Source organism: Hypomesus transpacificus, unplaced genomic scaffold, assembly GCF_021917145.1.
Source record: "Hypomesus transpacificus isolate Combined female unplaced genomic scaffold, fHypTra1 scaffold_51, whole genome shotgun sequence".
Lineage (NCBI taxonomy): Eukaryota > Metazoa > Chordata > Actinopteri > Osmeriformes > Osmeridae > Hypomesus > Hypomesus transpacificus.
Genome location: NW_025814024.1, coordinates 865583 through 888376, shown reverse-complemented (window position 1 = coordinate 888376; position 22794 = coordinate 865583). Strand labels below are relative to the sequence as shown.

General features: G+C 41.8%; 1 protein-coding gene across 7 annotated transcripts in view; it reads left to right on the top strand.

The window, feature by feature from the left end:
• Window positions 1-22794, top strand: part of sema4d (sema domain, immunoglobulin domain (Ig), transmembrane domain (TM) and short cytoplasmic domain, (semaphorin) 4D) — a 140491-nt gene that overhangs the window by 37715 nt on the left and 79982 nt on the right. For 5 of the 7 annotated variants that reach the window (XM_047017271.1, XM_047017266.1, XM_047017267.1 and 2 more), the window contains exon 2: window positions 9460-9551. The exons of 1 other annotated variant lie outside the window; for it this stretch is intronic. In XM_047017271.1, the coding sequence (XP_046873227.1) occupies window positions 9541-9551 (11 nt within the window). In that variant the 5' untranslated portion in view covers window positions 9460-9540. One more of the 7 variants, XM_047017270.1, reaches the window with a different exon arrangement.

Here is a 22794-nt window from a genome sequence, read left to right as displayed (position 1 = left end):
GTCTTCCATGATGTGCAACAGCACGGCGCCGACTCCGTGCGGTGAGGTGTCGCATGCCAGCACAAGTTCTTAGTCTGCTGAATAATGATCCAGGACCTTTGCTAATTTCAGCAGCTGTTAAGACAAACAAAATGCATCTTCTTGTTCTTTCTTCCAAGTCCACTGAATGTATTTTCTTAACAATCTGTGTAATGGTGCTAAGCGTGTGGCGAGATTAGGGAGGAACTTGTTATAATAGTTTAAAAGGCCAAGATATGCTTTCAGCTCAGTCACTGTGGTTGGAGGTGGAGCTTCCTTGATGGATGTTACCTTGCGTTGCACTGGGTGCAGGCCTTCAGCATCAATCTTGTGACCCAAGTACTCAACCTGGTCTTGCAAGAATGCACACTTGCTTCTGCGCAGTCGCAGTCCTGCCTCCTTCAGTCATCTGAGTACCTCATCCAGCGTGCTCAGATGCTCTACAGTGTCTCTTCCAGTCAGTAATATGTCGTCAAGGTAAAAAGCTACTCTGATCAGGCCTTGTAACAAACTCAGTTTGTTGTTCTCTGAAATATGGCTGGAGCGGATGAGACTCCGAACGGAAGCCTATTGTAGGTGAAAAGGCCTCTGTGTGTGTTTATTGTTAGGTATTTCTTGGTGTCATCATCCATCACTATCTGCTGATAGGCGTGGCTTAAATCGAGTTTGGAGAAAAGCGTCCCTGTTGCCAGTGAATTTAACAAGTCTTCAACACAAGGAATAGGGTATTGCTCTAGTGAAGAGGCGCTGTTTACTGTTAGTTTGTAATCGCCGCATATTCTAATGGAGCCCTACGGCTTCAACACAGGAACAATCGGCGCCGCCCACTCAGCATACTTGACAGGTGATATGATGCCCTCTTTCGGGAGCCTATCTATCTCCTCTTCTACTTTTGCTCTCATGGCATACGGAACTGACTGGGGCCTATAGAATTTTGGACGGGCATCCGCAGACACGCGGATTGTTGCCTTTGTGCCTTTTAACTTAACAGTACTTTGTGTAGCTCGTGTGCCTCTGTGTTTACATGTTTGATTTCATCCCACTTGAGCTTTAAAGCGTCCAGCCAGCCTCTACCTAACAAGCTAGGTCCAGTGCCCTTCACTACCACTAGGGACAATGTCTTCATTTGCTGAGCATAATTCCCTTTTACATCAGAAACTACCACAATTTTGATTTTCTCTTCCAAGTATGACTTCAAAAACGGTTTGCTTTCATTTAATTTGGGGCATTTATTTTCTTCCCACATCTCATTGAACTTCTTTTCATTCACAATGCTTACACTGCATCCTGTGTCTTTGTCAAAGTTTACTTTTTTTTTATTCACTTCCACGTTGACTTCGAATGGTTTAATTCTCTGCATTGAAGTTTCTGTATTCAGGCATGCCAGTGTGAATGCTTCTTCATGATCAGAGCTATCATCATCATCTTGTCTCTCACACAAGTTGGTGACCTGTGTGGATGGGGTTGAGGGCGTACGCGCCACTCTGCTCTGTGTGTTTTGGCTTCACTGGGACGGGCATCATCTTTACTTTTATTCCTACAAGCCTTGGCGATGTGCCCTACTCTCCCGCAGAAATGACACTTGGCATCTTTAAATTTACATTCGGCTGCCTTCCGTGACAACGATAACAATTTCTCTCTTTGTTTCTGTATTCTCATCTTGTCTCTTTTTCCGTCATTATCATGCTGTTACATTCAACGGCCGCCTTTTGTAGGTCTTGGGCATTTAACTTGCAGTTTCTGCAGCTACTGCTATCTTAAATGCTTTCTCAAACGTCAGATCTGTTTCGGAGTGCAGACGTCTTTGAATCCGGTCGTCATTGATACCGCATACAAGAGGATCTCTGAACATTTGCTCCAGTGTAGTGCCAAAGTTACAGTCCTGAGCTAATCGTCTGAGCTCCGCTACGTCTACACTCACCGATTCCATGGCCTGACGTGAACGCAAATCAAATGTATATCTCTGCACAATCTCACTTGTTTCAGGCAGGAGGACTCAGTATAGTTTTTAATTGATACTTTATTTCACATGGTATAACACATCATTGTAATAATTGATTTGGCATTATGGTTCTGCTTGCATAGGCTCCCTGCCGCAACCAACGGAGACACCGTCTCCACCTCCGAGCAGAGAGCAGCGACGCATTCCCCCGACACAAAACCACATGCCAGATGAGACAAATGTATGAGACTGCTGTGTGTATGTGGTGCCCCTTGTTGTGCTAGAATTCGAATGAGATGAGCGTCGTGTTAGCCATACTTACCCTCAGTATCGTATCTCAGAGCAGACTGTGCCCCTAGCTGCATCTATAGTGAATTAATTGAAATTGAATGAACCTTATTACTGACTGAGGCATGGCCTTGACATCCCAACTGAGGCACGGCTTGACTACCCAACTGAGGCTCAGCTTCGACTACCCAACTGAGGCTCGGCCTCGACATCCCAACTTTCGATGGTGACTATGTCACCTGTCGCTCCACATTAGGGCTGCAACAATGAATCGATTAAATCGATTAAAATCGATTATTAAAAGCGTTGGCAACTAATTTAATTATCGATTTGTTGTGTCGCGTGATTATTACGCCACTCAATATGTCTTGGAGATGTTTGAGTATAAAAAAAGTTTAGTTGAGCGCGGAGCGGAGGTAGAGGAAAGGCCATCGTAGAGACGTTGTTGAGTAATGTTGTTCTGAAACACATAGCAGAGGCAGAGAAATCAGTACGACCCAAGTCATCCAAGGTGTGGGAGCATTTCACACTAAATACATTGAAACAGTGTGTTAATTGACCGAGGTGAAGTTAGTTTCATATTCGTCATTCGTCTCACATTTGGAAGACGCTACTTTGCAGCATCGCGTTAAGGACTGTGTGAAAACAACCCATACCATTTTGAAAAGTGTAGACCTTAATAATATTTTGGGGAATATAAAACCTCAACCAAACACCAGAGTATCTTAACAGTGTCTGGTATACTTCCACAGCCTTTACTTTTTCAATGAAGTTTCAAATAAAATGATAGAAAATCACAAATCTTTGAAAATAGCTTAATCCTCGCAAATGGTAACTTTGTTTTCAAAATGGTGTCAAAAAATCTTAAATATACACCAGATTATTCTAATAAAGTCTGGCCTACTTCTACAACCTTTCAATTTTCAATAAAGTTTTAAACAAAACTCAAATAAATTGCTCATCTTGGAATCCACGCTAATATTTAAACTTTTTCAAAATTGTGTGCCTGTTTGTGCACATTCTGAAGATTGTTTGCACTGTTCTGTTTTTGAATAAAAGGTTGGAAATTAATGCTTTTTTGTTTTTGTGTTTTATCCGATTCATCGATTAATCGAAAAAAGAATCAACAGATTAATCGATTATTAAAATAATCGTTAATTGCAGCCCTACTCCACATGCTGCTGCATACCCGCGCCCAGCCAGCCACCAGACAAAACATTTCTTATTAAGCATTGGAACACCTATATGAGTGAGTGACTAGGCTACATAGCCTGAAATACAAGAACGAAAAGAGAGAATGTTATTAGAGGTTGGAAGAGTGCTGCAGCTGACCAACGACCCATCACTTTCAGCGTCGATGACGAGACCACTTGACATAGCCGCTCCGATTCCAAACGAGTGCGCCGTGTAGCTACAGTTTAGGATCCAGACCACAGCGCCGGCACATTATTCCAAGCCAGCCAGGGCTCGCTCATTACCGTTGATGAACGCCAACGGAGGTATTTCACCATGGAAGAGAGGGAACAGAAGAGGAGTTAATCTGTGATGTCACGACAGGAGTAGGCTACCCACACTTGCCCCGTTTAAGAACCACCATGGACATGTGCGAGTCTATGCCTCGACATCCCAACGGAGGCGTTGCCTCGACATACCAACTGAGGCACTGCTTCGACATACCGACTGAGGCACTGCCTCGACATACCGACTGAGGCACTGCCTCGACATACCAACTGAGGCACTGCCTCAACATACCACCTGATCCGTTGCCTCAACCCCTGAGGCACTGCTTCGACGTCTCAAAGTTGACGGTGACTGCGTCACCTGACGTGCACGTGCTGCCGCATCTAGCCAGCCACCCGATGAAACATTAATTTATAAATATTAAGCATGCAATGCATGACATGAAGAGTGAACATTAGCAGTGTTTCCCAAACATTGGCTGCTTGCAATGTTTGGGACTACCTCGTTGTTATGATCAGTGACCTATGCTCTTTTGTAAAGCTCTCTCTTGGAAGTCGCTTTGGATAAAAGCGTCTGCTAAATGCATACATGTAAATGTGTAAATTTAGGGGACGTTCAGGGGACGTTTGTCTGCGACGTCATGGGGACGTTTCCTTGCGACGTCCTAATAACTTTCGCATAACAAATGCAGAATCAATTGCTCAACCTTAATATATAGTCACATTTATGCATATAATGGATATTTATTGGATACAAAGTATAAAAATGCATAATACTAGTAAAATGTAGCATATAGTGCAAAACTAAACTAAATGTGTTTACTTAAACTCAACAATGTAATTTAACTTCTTTTTTTTTTTTTTTTATCAATTTTAATTATAACAGGCTGCTGCTAAGTATTGTGTATTGTAACTTATTATGTGTATGCTTATAGAAGAAAAAACACGATTTACAATATAAACAATTTTAGGAGAACTAGTGAAACGGAAAGCTTCCCTGACCTTCAGTATCCAGATATTTACAACCATCTAATCAACTTTCCTTCATCTACTCATCGTGAACATTTGTCCGACGTAGTAACAGTAACTAAGATCATGCGCGATCATGCGCGTTTGAGTCCGTAACCAGGACAACAATGACGCTAAGTGGCAATGACAGCCAACTGTCATTTACTTTTCTTGGAAAACGTCTTGGTTCATTGTAGCTATAGTATAACTGTCCAAAAGTAACTTGCTATTTTAGAGCTACTTGACTAAAGCTGTAGACTTCACCTGTCCAAAAGTAGCTTCAGTTGTTTTGTATTTTCTGCATACTTAAAGAGACAACACCACTAGTGTTTAGGCATCCAATTTAGAGCTAGCTAGTGCTATCGATAACATTGTTAGCTACTGTACAAATTAAGACAATTCCACGTCTCAATTTAGCCAACTTAGAAAACCAGTGCCAACTCAAATTGGCTAGAAATGTATATAAATTAATTTTCGATATGGCTATTTCACGTTGGATAAACATACAAATACATAGATATTAGAGCTTAAGTTTGTATTAAAACATATTTACCTCAAATGTTGTCCTTCGGATGGCCCACCTTCACAGGAGTGCGCTAAATTACTCTAAACTAGCCAACTACACAAAAAACACAATTAAAAACACAATAACAAAGAACTATACTATACAACACTAAAACTTAAGTTGAAGATATATTTACACGAATGATTATCAAAGGGTATTATAGCTATGAATGAAGGATGCGGGATCATAAAGTTTTGCTGTCTCTCAACGACGTCTTCACTCAACAACAGGGTTCACGTCACGAGCGGTGACGTCGGCGAGAGATGTGCTGTAATAGGCTAGTATGGAACATTTCTAGAGACGCAGCTGCTTGGTTAGGCTGGATCCAGCTTAGAAGTTTTGTTTCAGTGATGGTCCGTCCGTCCGTCATCTGCCGCTTGTCCGGGGATCGGGTCGCGGGGGCAGCGACCTAAGCAGGGAGGCCCAGACTTCCCTCCCCCCGGCCACTTCCGCCAGCTCTTCCTGGGGGACCCCGAGGCGTTCCCAGGCCAGCCGAGAGACATAGTCCCTCCAGCGTGTCCTGGGTCTTCCCCGGGGCCTCTTCCCAGTTTTGTTTCAGTGATGGTACATCCCAAAATTATTTATTACTATAATGCAAGGGTGGCCAACCCTGGTCCTCGAGAGCCTCAGTCCTGCATGTTTTAGAGGTTTCCCTTCTCCAGCACACCTGATTCAAATGAATGGTCGTTACCCAAGCCTGAGAATGACCGTTCATTTGAATCAGGTGTGCTGGAGCAGGGAAACATCTAAAACATGCAGGACTGAGGATCTCGAGGACCAGGGTTGGCCACCCCTGCTATAATGTATTACTTCACTCAAATGCAAGTTATTGGTACCATACATAAACAATTGATTTAATACTGTACAGTTTCCACAGTGACAGTAGGATATAGCTTGAGCAAGTCACATCACAGAATGACACACAAACGAAAATATCAGTTCGGAATTTAGGTGGTTACGTTATGACCAACGAATGACATTCTGGAACCCCCCGAAAGTTTTAAACATAATGTCATATCATAACCAACCAGGGACGTTCCTGGAACGTCCCCAGAAAGTTTAAAAATCAATGTCTATAACTGACTAAATTGTGACCTTTTAGGAACTTTAATAACATCCACACAACATCCTAAGGTTAACGTCACGGTATAACCTATAGGGGACCAAATAGGAACGTCACCAAACGTCCCCAAGACGTCCCCAGGACGTCCCCAGGATGTCCCTTGTTAGCTGGGGCCGCCCTTGATTAAACGCTACAACAAAAAAATCTGAAAACCTACCTTGTACCAGGTAGTTCATCGAAGCGAGGTAGCTAACATCGGCACTCGCGAATTCGCATTTCATCAACCCCAAATTTGCGTGCTACAGATCTGTTGCTGCTGGTAAATGCGCTGCACAGCTTTCTGTTTGAAAGCTTAAGTGTTGGGAACGTTTTGGCATGCTGCTTCAGATCAGAACGCGTGCCTTAAATTTCACACTAGGCTTTGTGTTTGACCTCCTTGTCTATTCTTTGTTTATCTCTGGCCGCACTGCAGCTACAATTCACTGAGGCCGAATCCCAATACTCTGTCTTACCCCGTAGTTGACCCCTAGCCCTTGTCTCTCGAAACTGAGGTGTAAGGGCTAGGGGTGAAAACATACCCCTATGAAATGAGACACCACTTGGTTACGGTTACGTATATCGATGTCTCCAAAGCAAGTAGTAGTGTTATGTACGGTGGCCCACGGGTGCACACCACAGCAACATTAGCGAAGAAAACAAAAGTTGAAAACACAACAACATCAACACAACAACATTTACAAAAACGCTACATTTAAAAAAACAATCTACTACTTACAACACAACAGCATTGGTTCACACCACCAACATCAGCCGAGAACACCGCAGCTTATGTTGCTTTGGTGTGCACCCGGGGGCCACCGTAGTTATGCAACAAAATTCGCTGCTAATGGAGTTTAGTTAAAGTGGAACTGAACTGATTTATGAAGTACAGCTCATAATTATCAAAATAAAATCACAAAACTTTATCTGACAACTAAAAGAGCAAAACTTTCCATTTGTTAATAAAAACGTTTTTAACTTTACTATTTAACTACTGGGGGCAGACATCTTTGAGTCGTCATGTCTGCGACGTCACGAGAATGGTTAGGTACTGTGACTGCCGGCTGCTAGCAGTCATCAAGACAGACATTGATAGATTTTCAGGGAGAACAGAGGTATAAATGGCTTTAAACGAACCAGCTAAAACAAGGTGCAAAGTAGGATCTTACTGGCTGGTTGTACAAACAAATTTTACAAGACAGAAGGCATTCACTATCATGTCCTACCCAAGCGGCAACCGGTTTTACGAAAATGGCTTTTAGCTATACAGCGCCAAAGCCCGCCAGTTGCCCCCGGATTTAGCCCTCTCCGTCATCTACGGGGCCGTCGGAGAGCTCTCCCGTGCACCGTTGAAATTCCTGTCGATCCGTCATGCCGTGCTGTACAGCGACGGATACCCCATGGCCGTGATTGGTCCGCTACGACATCATTTCCAAACGACATCATTTCCGACTTTGACAGAAAGTATTTTTGTCAGTGTTTGGTGACAAAATGCAAGCGTGCATAGCGCAAGAGCAAAACTTTTTTTGCCCTTCATCCTTCATTTGAACGCAGAATAGCTTTTTGAGCTTTATGTAAAATAAACATTGCCGTTTTCCAATTGGTAAAACGGGAATCAGAAACAAAGCGAAGCAGAAACATGCTAGCTTGGCTGAGTAGTCTAACCAAGATCGAGAGCGATACAAACTTGGGTTGAATGCCCTAGGACCTTGGCTGAAAATGCACATGGGGTACGTTCGCAGAACCGGCTGCATTGGAGTGCTGTCATTCAAACCATGCTCGCCTTCACCCAGTTAAACTTTGCGTTTAACACTGATGTGCATACACTGCTTTCTAGAGGCGGGATGTCGTCACTTTGCCGTAACACAATCGAAATACATGGTGAGAGATGTCGTTTATGGTCAATGCACGCTGTAAAGCAGCGTAGACTTATTTCAATAGCCCATTAAGTTTGGACTATTGAAATAAGTAATAAGGCCTTGAGTTTGACACCTGTGCTATATCGTATCGTCTCGTCACATGATCAAATAGAGACTTGCCATTGCTCAACAACATACATATTACCCAGCAATCATCATTGCTAATCACAAAAATACCAAAGAAAATAAGAACGTATTCATATCATGGAATCGTTTTTTAATAGTGTCTATAGTGTATAAGATAAGCATATCATTTTGTTATAGAGTGCTACTATTTTCCCCACAAATAATACCTACGATGATAGAGATAAGTTTGCTCTTTCAGGTGGTTATAATGCATTAGACAGAGTCTTTAACATAATATTATGTGACTGTACCTGCTGCACTCATCGTCTGACTAGTGACAGCTGGGTAGGCGGGTCACACGTGTGATGAGAGGTGGGAGATAAACAACGACGATTTCTAACTTACAAAAACGCTTCTCCACCTACTGTTCTGGCGGTGAATTGTTTTCAGCACCCCCAGCCTTCGGAGAACCATAAAGGCAACAGAAATGCTAATTAATCCGTCCTATCCGGCGGCCCGCCCATCCGTAACGGAGTCTGAGTACCATACTGGCACCTTTACTCTCTCGTGAACGCGCAAAACTAAGGGGTAGCTGCCCTCGAATAAACGCTGCACCAAAAATGAACATTGTGTAATAAACGCTGCAGCGTTTAATCAAAGAAATGCGGTATTTGCGTCACATCTTGATAGCAACCAATACATATAAAGGTTATATAATAACCGGTAATATGAAATCAATCCGACATCTGTGGGCGTCGCAACACTGTTATAAACAGAACCAATCATTAGGCTGTACCCTGACTAAAGATTGGACGGGTTGTCTGCCTGTCTACCTACCTACGCATACTCTGCCCCTACACTCAATGCGCGTTACTGTAGTTTTGTGTGAGTGGCTTTGAAGGGAGGGGGTGGGATATTTAGATTAGAATGGTGTCAAACAATAGTTAGCTTTGCAAAACTTGCCCAACCAAGCTTCAATATATATGATTTATTTCACTACAATGCCTAAAATTAGGCTTACAGCATGAGTAACAAATTAAGGTTTGAATGTTTGCTTTAAACAACAGAAAATTCCTCTCTCTCCTTCACAGACCACTGTCGAACCATCCTCAGGCCATCCCAGATCGACAAAGAAGAGCATTTTCATTCATCAATATTCTCTCATTGAAGCCATGACAGACAAGTAAGTGTTTGTCTGCACGTGTGTCTGCATTGTGCGTTCACCAGGAAAGGTCCACAGTGTCCCAACTGTTGTCCTGCATGAAGTCAAGACTGTGTCATCTCAATACTGCGCCTTCTTGGATGACGTTCACCAGTCACCGTGGAGATGGGGGACCGACAGACAGACAAGGATAAAGGGAGACGCTGGTACAAAGAGTCAGTCTGTTTTGCCCCTGAAGATACCATTTGCTTCGGGCTCAATTTGCATCCTAGTTGGCTGTGGTGTGTTGTGTTAAATGTTGCTACTTGCCTGGGTGTACCCCCATACTTCCTCCCCTCCCTTTGTCACTGTCTGCCTGAGTCAGCCTCTCTGTCTATCGTACTTCATCTTTTTGCCTTTGCTTTCTTCTGCCCTGTTTCCCTCTCCTACCACTTTCTCTTTGTAACTCATCACCATATCTCTCCACCCCCATCCACCAAAAGCAGGCAATTTGGCAACTGATAGCAAAACACCTGCTGGAAACTATAGAGAACTGATTGTCTTAGTCTAACATCATAGTTATGGGGTGTTTCCTTGAGCCATGCATGTTGTCTGAGCACATTAGTCTCATGTGGCTGGGGGATGGACTGGAGTGATGCAGTTTGCCTCTTAGCGCTGCCCTATGTAATGATTATGTGATCAGTCCTGTTAGCACAGGCTGTGTACAGACACTGACACAGGCATCAAAGACACTGAAGCACATTTGTGAGGTTTTAGTGTGAGTTAATCCAGTCAATTGCTCGGTCAGCTATTAGTTAAGACTGCAGTAGCATATTCTTTACTCAGTGGATCTCTGTAAGAAAAATACAAAAATGTTTGGATGATGTGTTGTAAGTAAGTGATGAGCCTGTTGACAAGTGATCCAGATGATCGTAGGATCAAGGGATCGTTGCAACCAGTGCAGTGGGTGCAGGAAGTCCTCAGATTTAGTTGTCCATTGTTCTGCCTGTGCTAGTCAGTGTTGTCGCACAATTGTTAGTAGGAAAGAATGATAAATGTTCAAGCCAAAATAAAGTGAAGGAAGAGTGGTAGTCTGACCCTCCACCCCATCAGTGGCAGGGAACAAAGCTCCCCTCAACATAAGACTACTTAAAATTCATGCAACTCAGATTGCGGAATTTTACAGTTTGCGCCTTTCTTCACATCCCCTTACATTTTTTTATTTGGTATGGCAGCACACCCTGGATATCAGGACATTCCAATAGATCTGTGCTCTCAAATTGTTCATAAAACTCTGCATCCTAGAGGCAAATAGGTTTGTTTTCCTAAAATATGGTGGATATTTCATGGTGTGAATTGCATCTCCAGATAAATGTTTCTATTAGTCTTCTATTCCCAATATGACTACCTGAGGGTTAGTAGATAATAGTTGAACTTAAAGAATGTGGAAGACCGTGGAACAGCAGCAGTCTATTGTGCAGGATTTACTCTGTTTTTGATGATTCCAAATCCAGATTTGGGCTCTAATACTTGTAGACAGGGATTCTTTTTGTTGAAATACAAGCCTCCCTAATCCTCCTCTCCAGTTCACAATGCAAGAGTGTGTGTGTAGTCCTACCTCATGTTGGTAAATGCACTGGAATTTCACCCTTTTTTCTGTCTCTGCTGAGAAGGTTTTACTTTGGTGGGCTGCAGTGCACTGATAGAGAAACTAGGACAAAGAGGCTTAGGTGATTACCCCAAATGTACATAGTGCACACTGGTATTGCTAGCATGAGAATACAGATTAAAATCCTGAATGGCCTGACCTCAAATAGCTTCCATCTGCATCTAAGATGTCAAGCTCATAGCTAGCCCATGCAACAGTTAAAGATGTAATCAGGCTTTGAACCTGCCTTTCTTTTTACATAATTATTATTTTTACATGATCATTGCACAGTTATCCAGAAAGTATTCACAGCGCTTCACTTTTTACACATTTTGATTTGTTATAGCCTTATTCCAAAATGGATTCAATTAATTTTTTCCCCTCAAACTCTACACACAATACCCAATAATGACTGTGAAAAACGTTTTATATGTTTTTATAGATTTGCAAAAACATAAACATGTACATGAGAATTCACAACCTTTGCTCAATACTTTGTTCTTGCACTCTGCCAAGCTTTGGGCAGTTTTTTGGCAGTTTCTCCCATTCTTCTTTGCAGGACCTCTCAAGCTCCATCAGGTTGGATGGAGTTTATGCTGCTGAAAAACATCCCCACAGCATGATGCTGTCACCACCATGGTTCACTATAGGGATGGTATCGGCCAGGTGATGAGCAGTGCCTGGTTTCCTCCAGACATGACGCTTGACCAGGCCAAAGAGTTCAATCTTTGTTTCATCACACCAAACAATTTTGTTTCTCTTGGTCTGAGAGTCCTTCAGGTGCCTTTTGGCTAACTCCAGGCGTGTCATGTGCTTTTTACTGAGGAGTGACTTCCGTCCGGCCACTCTACCATAAAAGCCTGATTGGTGGAGTGCTGCAGAGATGGTTGTCCTTCTGGAAGGGACCATCGGGTTCTTGGTCACCTCTCTGACTAAGGCCCTTCTCCCCCGATCGCTCAGTTTGACCTGGCGGCCAACTCTAGGAAGGGTCCTTGGGTCTCATTTATAAACGTTGCGTACGCACAAAACGGGGCTGAAAATGTGCGTATGCTCCTTCCCATGCAAAGGTTGTGATTTATAAAAAACAAACTTGATAAGAGAATGTGTGGTCCTCCATGCAAACTCTGACCCATCCGTAAACCTACGCACATTTTGGAGACAGTGGGAATTGGCGACGCAGATGACTGTACTGTAGTCAGACTGCAGAAAGTAAATGTGGGGCGAACGATTTCTTGTAATATTTCTTTTTTTTTTCAACACACGTTTTTTTCACTCCATTTCATAATTATACATTTACATTTCGTAGGGCTGTCCCCACTCAGCCGACTTGTCGATTTTCTGGTTGATATGCTCTTGGTCGACTAATAATTGTTTTGTCGAGCTGCCGTATGGCAGTGTGAGATCTGATTCCCGCTTGTGTCATCATTGCTGAATTAACTAAATGTTCTACAGAAATTGTAGATTATATTATTCAAGACAAATAAAGCAACTCAAAAAATATATAATTTAAAAAAAAGGTGTGACTGTAGGTTTGGTATTTTGCACACGGCTCGAGCACAATTGGCTGCAGAACTACAAACTCTGCCATAGCCTACTTTGTTGGTGTTATTAGTCAAAATGGCAAAGAAATCTGTGGTATGGCAGCATTTCATTAAAGTACATTTACATTTTAAAAGTACCGGGTGACTCGAAAAACGTTGAATGCAAACTCTGCCAACAACGGTTTACAGAGCTGCCAACTCTCACGGTTTCGCCGTGTGACACACGCATTTCAACCATTTCTCACGCTTTCACGCCACACCTTGTATATCTCACGCTGAAAAGGCAATGCCAAACAAGTAGCCAATCTAACGTTGTAAACATTAACGCAAGACGCGCAGGTAGTGTTGTTTTTGGCGGTCTGTTTGCATTTTAGTTTTAGTCTAGTCTTTGTGTCAAGCTGTCATTTTAGTTATTATTAATTTTAGTCATGTTCATATCCTTTTTAGTCTAGTCAAGTTTTAGTCGACTAAAAGTCTGAGCATTTTAGTCTAGTTTTAGTCAACGAAAACTGACGACAATTTTGTCTAGTTTTAGTCAACAAAAACTGATGACATTTAGTGTAAGTCAATGAAAATTGTATTTTAGTGTATTTTTAGTAATATAATTCTATTTAACCCAGTCAATATAGTATAAGTACCTAGTAGTATAGACAAAACCAAAACTCTTTTAGCAAAACCCATTTCAAACAAGGTTCTTAAATTATTTTTACCTTATAGACTTAAGAGTACATCCATTCCAGACACAGAAGGCGCTCTGATTTGAATTTACAACATATTTTTTTTACCAAACAAACATGTTAGAAGTACACACACAAATTAAAATAAATTAGCATCACATGACAATGCCAGAAAATGTCTACATTCCAGTTTCACAAAGAGAAACAAGGTGCTTGAATGCTCGAGTTACAATAACATACTAAAAAGTGCAAATCAAATGTGTACGTCTGTTACTTGTAAACTGACGTCAGATTTTGCATCATAAAAATTATTAAATAATTATGCCAACTACTGAACCAAATAACCAGCAGTCTCAACAGCAACTACTTAAACTGTAACCTCCTGGATGTGTTATTTTAAGACGGTTAAGAGGTTGTAACAAACCAAAAAACAAAACTGTCCAGTACACATTAGGCTATATTTTAGTCAACAGATTTTCTTTTCTCAGGTGCCCGGCACAGATAGAGTATCTCTGATTGCCATAAAACACACATAGGTTAAATGGTTAAGTCTACACCTTCAGCTTTCAGCTGTTAACACTGTTGGCTTAAACTACTTGAATGTTTGTTCAGGAATAAAATTTAAACCAAATCAGAATCAACCAATGCTAAATACTAATAAAATTACCTAATAAAAGTACCCTCATTTGCGACTTGCTCATCATCGGTCAACTGCTCTTCTCGTACTTGCACTCTTTGTGGCACAAGATGAGCAATGTAGTCCTCTGCCAAGATTCTATACTTCGTTGTCATCATTTTCCAGAAGGGTTTCAGCTACACAAGGGTCCACAAAGCATGCTGCTGCAGGAAGTGGTGAGAAGTTGTCAGCCGTTATGTCAAGAAACACACTAAAGCGCCTTTCCATGCTGGACAGCATCTTCTGAGCCAGAGAAGCTGCATCTTTGTAGTTTCGCCCATGTGCAAGCGAAAACTCCGACAGGTGGTTTTTGAGATCCAGGACTGCTGGCACAACAAGGGAAAGTGATTGAGTATCACTTTCAAGCGATTTAGTGTGCTCCGCGAATGGCAGAAGAAGTTCTCTCAGCATCCCGATCTTCTGCCACTCACTGGGCTGCAGGCTGTCCCAGCCCATGGACTCAGCCACAGCTGTGAGGTGCTCCTTGACTTCAAGACAGCGTGAAATCATCAAAAGAGATTGACAAGCTCCTCTCTGGCCTGGACACCAGCTTGGTGGAGTGCTGCTCGGGATTCGCGGGGGGCGAGGTTGGGGGCTTCATCTTCCTATGATTCCCCATCTTCATCCTCAGGAGGCGGCTCATCTGCTCCAACGCGCACTGCTTTTTTGCGCAGCATGGCTGTGACAACAATCATGCGGCAACATTTTACAGGTGACAAGCGCAGCCCCCCCGACAAACGATGGATACATCGGAAACGACCCTTCCACCTGCCAAACACCCGTTCAATGTGGGTCCTGGTGTGTGTGTGGGCCTCATTGAACCTCTCCTCCTGTGGTGTTGCTGGGTTGATCATCGGTGTCACGAGGTAACTCTGGAGAGGGTAGCCACTGTCCCCGAGGAAGATGCTCCTGCCGAACTCTCCTCTGCCAGCCTCAGCCACAGCTGATTTGGCCCACACGAAGCTGTCGTGTGTGCCTCCTGGCCACCTGGAAACGATGTCCGTGATGAGGCCATCGTGGTCCACTGCCACCTGGGTGTTGATGGCAGCGTAATGTTTCCTCCTAATCCAGCACGGATCTACCAGGGAGGGATTGTGGATTGGGATCAGTGTGCCATCCACGACACCGATTACCTGGGGGATCCCAGCCATGGCATGAAATCCACTGTGGACCTGGCGGACCTTGTCCCGTGTGGTGGGCATTTGGATGTGTCGGGGCATGGCGCAGGAGGATCGGTGTCACGGCTGCCACACCCCGTGAAACCGATGCCTTGCTGAGGATAGTGCCGTACTTGGACTGGACAGCCCGGTCCGACAGCACATTCAGTGGGGAGAAGTGCTAACGCACATAGGCATTTATATAAACTATCTGGCTTTGCGCACGGCGATGCTGTTGATTAGCAGCGAGAATATGCTGTATTGCAGCCATGGTGTCTCACTCGCGTGGACTTCAGCAACGCCTTTACATATAGATTGAGGTGGAGCCCTGATCGCTTGATGAGGTTCCAGCCGAGTTCAATTACACCTGTCAGTTTCCCTGATATCTGTGAAATACCACAGGGTTGTTGATGTTTTTATATCTAATGTAAACTCATGCAGATGCCGAATGTTTGTGAAAACGTAATGAGTGATAGTAATGATTCATTCAATGGTTTTAGTTCCTTTTTGTCAGATATACTTTCCATGACGTGGCTGCATTGAGCGTTTGGTCGCTAAAAAGGCTCTTAAGAGTGGGTCAGGCTGATCTTACATTTCCTTCTTAGTGAAAGATCTTCTTAAGCTAAGAACGACTCTGGGAAACACGTCCTTCTTTCACAGCGCTCTTAAGAAGGTCTTAGCGCTTAAGAGCTTCTTAACGAATCTGGGAAACGCGGCCAATACCAATGTAATTACAGTTATTTGACTCTTTGGGTTAAATCAGAGCAAGAATGGTCAAATTAAGGTTAAATAATATAATCATTTGATCATATTGCAAATTAATGCAATCAATTAAGTTAACTCTTATGCATACTCTACCATGATTATTGTAAACCAGAGATAGAAAGCATGAGGTGACGAAGAAGGAGTAGGTCTATGCCAAGCCAGAGCTGAGAAGAAGGTCTCAGGAGATCAAGAATCCACAGAACAATGCTTCACAATTCCTTTTATACCCAAGAACAACTACAATCTACAACCAGAATCTTGACCCTTACTTATCAACATGTCTAGCAATGCTACAGTAAGTTACAATGATGTGAGAGCCATCAAGTTGAGACTCCATCCAGTAACTCCATATTTTACCATATGAGAGGTGGGGGCAGGTGGATAGCCTTACAAGATCAGCCTTTATTCTTCTGCCCTATGTACAACATCTCTTGGTCAAAATAGAAATTCAGCAAATTCAACATTTAATATTAATATAGGTTATTGTTCCTACAATTAACATCACCCGTGACCATGCATCCTCCCTTAACTGGTGTTCCAGTAAATCTTTTTGGAGATTAGCCTTTATTCTTCTACCTTAAGTAGGCCTACACCATCTCTTGGTCAGTTTTTGGCACTTTCTTCACGAGGTGCAATTTGTACAACTCATTTACGTGTAACTGGGTATACATGAGATTACATTAGCTACATTTTACAGTTCCACATGCAAAATTCACTTGCCATTAAATGAACATCTCACTGTATACAGCATCCATATTCTGTTCAACAGGATCAGAATGTGCAAATCGTTTTTTTAATATTAATTATTCTCACAATGTCAGTGTAACTGACAATTCCGTACAAGCCTGTAAATAAAAGTAGATGCAGAGAACTACCAGTAGGTACATACATAATTCTCTGCATCCATTTCTGCGGCAGAGAAATGTATGCATTGACTTGGCAGGAAATGTCTCCCACGCCACTTGTATACGCTGCTACAGCCGTGTTGCTTTTTTCCTGGAATATGTGCTCGACCATAAACACGAAATAAAACTTGTATCTGAAGTTTGGTGGAGTATGCAAAGTTTTTTTTCGCAGTGTGCCATGGTGGATCCTAGAATCGGAGCTCCATTGATGTTGGCTTTTAATAGTTTTCATGCCCGCGCTTAACTCTGAGTTGACGTACTCGGAGTTGAGTAAACAAATTCATATCAGCTTTTCTGGAACCGAATTTTCAGAGTTTCCCATGTTAGAGTAACTCAACTCAGAGTTCAGGGTTAATCTCAGAGTTTGTTAAACCTGCTACCTGGAATACCCCCCTGGCAAATCTGCCTTATAAAACAAGAAAGAAGAACGGCAAACAAACATGGCATGGAAGGGGCAACTAACCCCAACGCAAACATAGTTAGAAATAAAAGTTAACATTGATTCCCCGCCATGCCAAATGATTTGGGCACTTCAACCTACTTGCCTCGGGGGGATGTCCCTGTACTTACTGTAAGTCGCTCTGGATAAGAGCGTCTGCTAAATGTAAATGTAAGGTTAAGCACAAAGCTCAATGATGGTTAATATAGTCAGAAATGTGTGTAGTTTGTCCGGTGATGATACATTCAGGGATTAGGGTTTAGGGGGGACATTGGGATTGGGCCTTAGTATCATAATTCCCTTGTCAAAATTGATATTTAATTTAAGTTAAATATAATAAGCATAGTTAAATACATTCGGCAAATAACAATATGAGTCCAACGTAACGTTCAGGTTACATAAAGCAAAAAATAAATAATTGCTTGTTGAAATCTTTATGTACACAAATCAAACCGATACTAGGACCTAGGTTTGGGCTAAGCCCCTAATGTTTACAACAACTGGCTTTGCCCCTGCCTACCCAACCCAGTCTCATACTTCTGCGCATCTATGACACGGGTTTACACTTCAATTTTGCGTGCCATATATACGCCAAATCCAGTGTGCGACGTACCGTTCAATATTCGGTGGGGTCCCCATCTCTCAATTGTTGCGCAATACAGATCTAAATTTGCTCAATATGCAGTAGGCAGGGACGGACTGGGAGTAAAAATAGGCCCTGGACTTTGATATAGACTGGCCCAACATTTATCCAGAGCGACTTACAGTAAGTACAGGGACATTCCCCCCGAGGCAAGTAGGGGAAGTGCCTTGCCCAAGGACACAACATAATTTGGCACTGCGGGGAATCGATCCGGCAACCTTCTGATTACTAGCCCGACTCCCTCAACACTCAGCCATCTGACTCCCTCCCTCCATCTCATCCTTGAGATGTTTCAACAACCTGATTGCCCTTACGGAAGGAAAATATATTGCAGTATATTGGAAAATATGATGTGATATATTCAGGGGCGGTTTTGGCTACTTGGAGGCCCTGGGCAAAGAACAATTTTGAGGCCCCCCATAAGCCGCAAACCCCCGGAAAGAACCCTGTGTGTATGTGAAGTGGAGTATAAACTGCACTTTTAAGCTATGAACATTACGTTGCGCCTGCCCGAACGCACTTACGTAGCGGACAGCTTGGATACCGATCTAACTAGACAACATTTGCAATCTAGGTGAACACTCAAATTATTTAACCTATAGACCATAGCATTTTACATATCAAAACAGAACAAACGCAACAATAGAACTTCAAACAACTCCTATTTAACTAAACTAATGCCCTTAACTTAGTAGCTTTTCAGCTTGCCGCAGGGAATGAGTATAAGCAATCTTACAGCATTGTGTAACACACTTCGGTTGTGGATGGTATGTCCAGAAATAAAGCCAAGTCACTAATTTAGTGGCAGAATCCATTGGTATGTCTACAAAATTATTTTAGATACAGTCTAAGTTTAGCTAGCTTACAAATCCTGAGGATAGCCTACTGTAGGAGACCTTTTTATGTGAGCTTTTTAACGGACAAGGGTTTTTTGTCCCTTAGGCTTTGCCGTAGGCTCGATGCAGAAAGCATTAGGCCCTACGTGAATTCAGTGAGGGCTGTTCGAATGGTGATGTCAAGAAAAGCAGTGGTAAAATACAAGTTATGAAAAGAGACCGCGTCCGTGTCTTATTGTCCACACGATCATATGTATCTAAAACAAACTTAGAAAGAGCTCGATTACACTACCAATGTTGAATTAGTAATGTTGTCAGCGATGCTAGCGTTATTTTGCTAACTAGCCTATAGCCTAACATATCACTGGGTCTTGCAGCTGTTTGATTAACTGAAATTATTATGAAATGTTATGTTCTACTAGCCATTTGCCTACTTTAGCAAGTCACTGTATTTCCAAGCCCTGATAATTTAACTAAATTAAATAATTCCTCTTTCAAGTAATAAGCCCCCGTTCAATCATAGACACTCCACCACACGACAAATTCTCCTGATAGAAACTTCATGACCTGAATCATATGTTCAATGCAGGATTTAAGATAAAGTTTAGCTATAAAGAATAGGATTAAAGAATTGCGTGTTCATGCTTGATTTGAATTGTCATTCGTTTGCAATGACTAGTGATTTATTTTAATTAATAAAAATAAAAAAAATTATATGTGCCGAGGCCCTGGGCAACTGCCCGACTTGCCCAATGGGACACACCGCCCCTGGATATATTAGGCAATATATGTCCATATATGGGATTTAATAATTATATTGTACCGAAATACATGGGATAATATATTGATGATAAATATATTACTAATATATTATAAACTATAATATATATTCATGTAATATATTGCAATATATTGCAGAATACAGCAATGATGCCGTTTTCCATATATTGCAACATATTCAACATGAATATATAACATGTGTTTATATATCCCAAAATATATGCAATTTTAAATCTATAAATACCACCATAATGTATTCCAATTTATATGGGAAAATGTATTGGTAATATATGTAAACATATAGTGTCACATGTATGTTTAATATATGGTAGAATATATTTGAATTATATGTAAAAAATATAGCTGTAAGCAGCAATGGTGAATTCCTCCTTGAAAATGGCAAAATATTGTAAAATTGACATAATAGATAGTTACACCGGGATTACCCATAAAACTAGATACTGTTTTGTAAAAATAAAAAAAAACGCCTACTCTTGGAGTTGAACATGAAACCCTTTGGTTACCAGCACTACCTCTCATCCAATTGAGCCATTCCAAGATCTAGACTTTGCAGTGTTCAGTTACTGAATAATAAAATAAGACGTTTCTCCTATGGCACTCATAGTCACATTTGGTGCAAGCTCAAACAGCTCTAATTCAGTCATATTTTCACATATTAAGGTGAAACTTTGCAGGGTACTTCAGGGGGTAGTCACCTTAAAGCCTATTGCTGACGGGGGAATCCTAATTATATGGAAAGATATACATGAAATAAATGTACAGATATGTGTTCAACATATTGTGGAATATATTTTAAATATAGGTAAAATGTATGGAAAAATATTTGAAATATATGACAATGATCGCTTCCAGCAAACCTCTTTTGAATTAGCCACTTCTCCCTAAATAAATGTCAATCTTACGGTATTTACGTTTTTTGGGGGCACATTTTCAGTTAGCAGGTGGTACTGTTTGAATCGGGATTCCATTTGAAATACTGCTGTTGACAACCTTATTAGAATACCTTCTAGATGGCTGAGCGGTTAGGGAATCAGGCTATTAATCAAAAGGTTGCCGGTTTGATTCCCGGAAGCGCGAAAATGAAGCTGTGTCCTTGGGCAAGGCAATTCACCCTACTTGTCTCGGGGTATGTCCCTGTACTTACTGTAACTTACTGTAAGTCACTAGATAAGATCGTCTGCTAAATGACTTAATGTAAATATCACCATATATGTCTGTACATTGTATGGGCATGTTCTCATATATGTACACATGCATTGTACAATATATCTTTCCATATGATTTTACATATTTTTAAAATATATTCTACCATATATGAAGCATACATGTGACACTATATCTTTACATATATTACCCATACATTTTCCCATATAAAGCGGCATAGATTATGGTGGTTATTTATGAATACATAATTGCATATATTTTGGGATGTTTAATCACATATATTATATATTAATGTTCCATATATTGCAATATATGGAAAACGGCAATCATTGCTGTATTCTGCAATATATTGCAATATATTACATGAATATATATTATAGTTTATAATATATTAGTAATATATTTATCAATATATTATCCCATGTATTTCCATATATAATATATTGGTCAATGTAATGGAAAATAATATATTACAATAAATTAAAATGTATTTCAAACCATATATTGGTAAATATATTTTGTTTCCGTAAGGGTGGAGTCCACAGCTACAGAAAGATTACTGCAGGTCCCAGTGAGGTCAGGGTTAGGGTCAATATTCGGTGGGGTCCCCATCTCTCAATTGTTGCGCAATACCGATCGAAATTTGCTCAATATGCAGTAGGCAGGGACGGACTGGGAGTAAAAACAGGCCCTGGACTTTGATATAGACTGGCCCACCAGAACCGGCCCCCGTATACGCCACCACAGTGCCCTGCTAATGCATGCACATTCTTGTTTGATGTGATGCTAGTACGGAGTTCCACAGTTAATGCGAGCGCACACAGCGTGCGAGCGTCATTTTTGGTCTGATTTGAGCGAAATTTTACTTTATGTAAAATAAACATGGCGCTACCGATGGCCAGTCCGCTACTGGCAGTAGGTATAACATTACAGTACCTATTTCATGGATACAAGCCAAGACAATCAGTCTTGCGCAGAATCTGGCGCACTTACTATAGCAATTAACTAAATAAATGCCAGGTAGAGCCTATCGGAAACAGTTGTGGTCATTCCATGTGCCCACATGCTTCGTTGACCAACCAGCCGGTAGGGGTGGGCGAATCGATCTAAAGTATCGATAGTATCGATACCAACATTGGTATCAGTATTGATCGATACTCCCGTGAAAAAAATCAATACTTGTGTTTCCATTTATCTTCTCTACATTCAGTAGGCTACACAACTCCCTTTACATCATAGTGATTGTGCAAACATCCATGGGCGTCGCCGCAATGTAACTGGGGGGGTACACGTCCCCCCCACCTAAGTCGTGGGGGGGGGACGTGAAAAAAGTAGTTTGGACCCCCCCCACATTTGCGATCCAAATATTAGTGCATGACTGGTCTACTAGTCCAGCGATCTTTCCATTGCTTCACAATCAAATCCGTTCCACTTTATCAGTAGGGAGAATTAGCCTGGTCCTAACCAGACCCTCGTACATTTCATTTGTACAGAGGGTCTGGGATCGCTCCATTGACAAACGTCAACTTCCTTGAAGGCGGGTCCTCTGTTGAAGTTTAAAACTATTGGATCTGAAGGTTTCAAAAAGGGCTATGTTTATTTTACATAAAGCTCAACAATTTTTTGCTCAAATAAAGGCAAAGAAATGTGGCTTGCGCGCTACGCACGCTCGCATTAAGGATAGAACTCCCAAACTTGCATCAAATCAAACACATATGCTTGCATTAGCAGGGCAGCTGTGGTGGCGTATATGGGGGCCAGTTCTGGTGGGCCGGTCTGGATCAAAGTTCAGGGCCTATTTTTACTCCCAGTCCGTCCCTGCCGCCCCGCAACATTAAGCCCCCTCCTAGAACCCCCTTGATAAAATATGTTACCGCGGCTATGACTGGGCCTCAACTAAATCAGAAGGGATTTTTTATCAGAATCAGAAGGGATTTTATTCGCCATGAGTGTTTGCACAAACAAGGAATTTACTTTGGCAGGGAGGTGCATACATTAAACATATAGGAAGATTGAAACTTCAACGTTGTTCT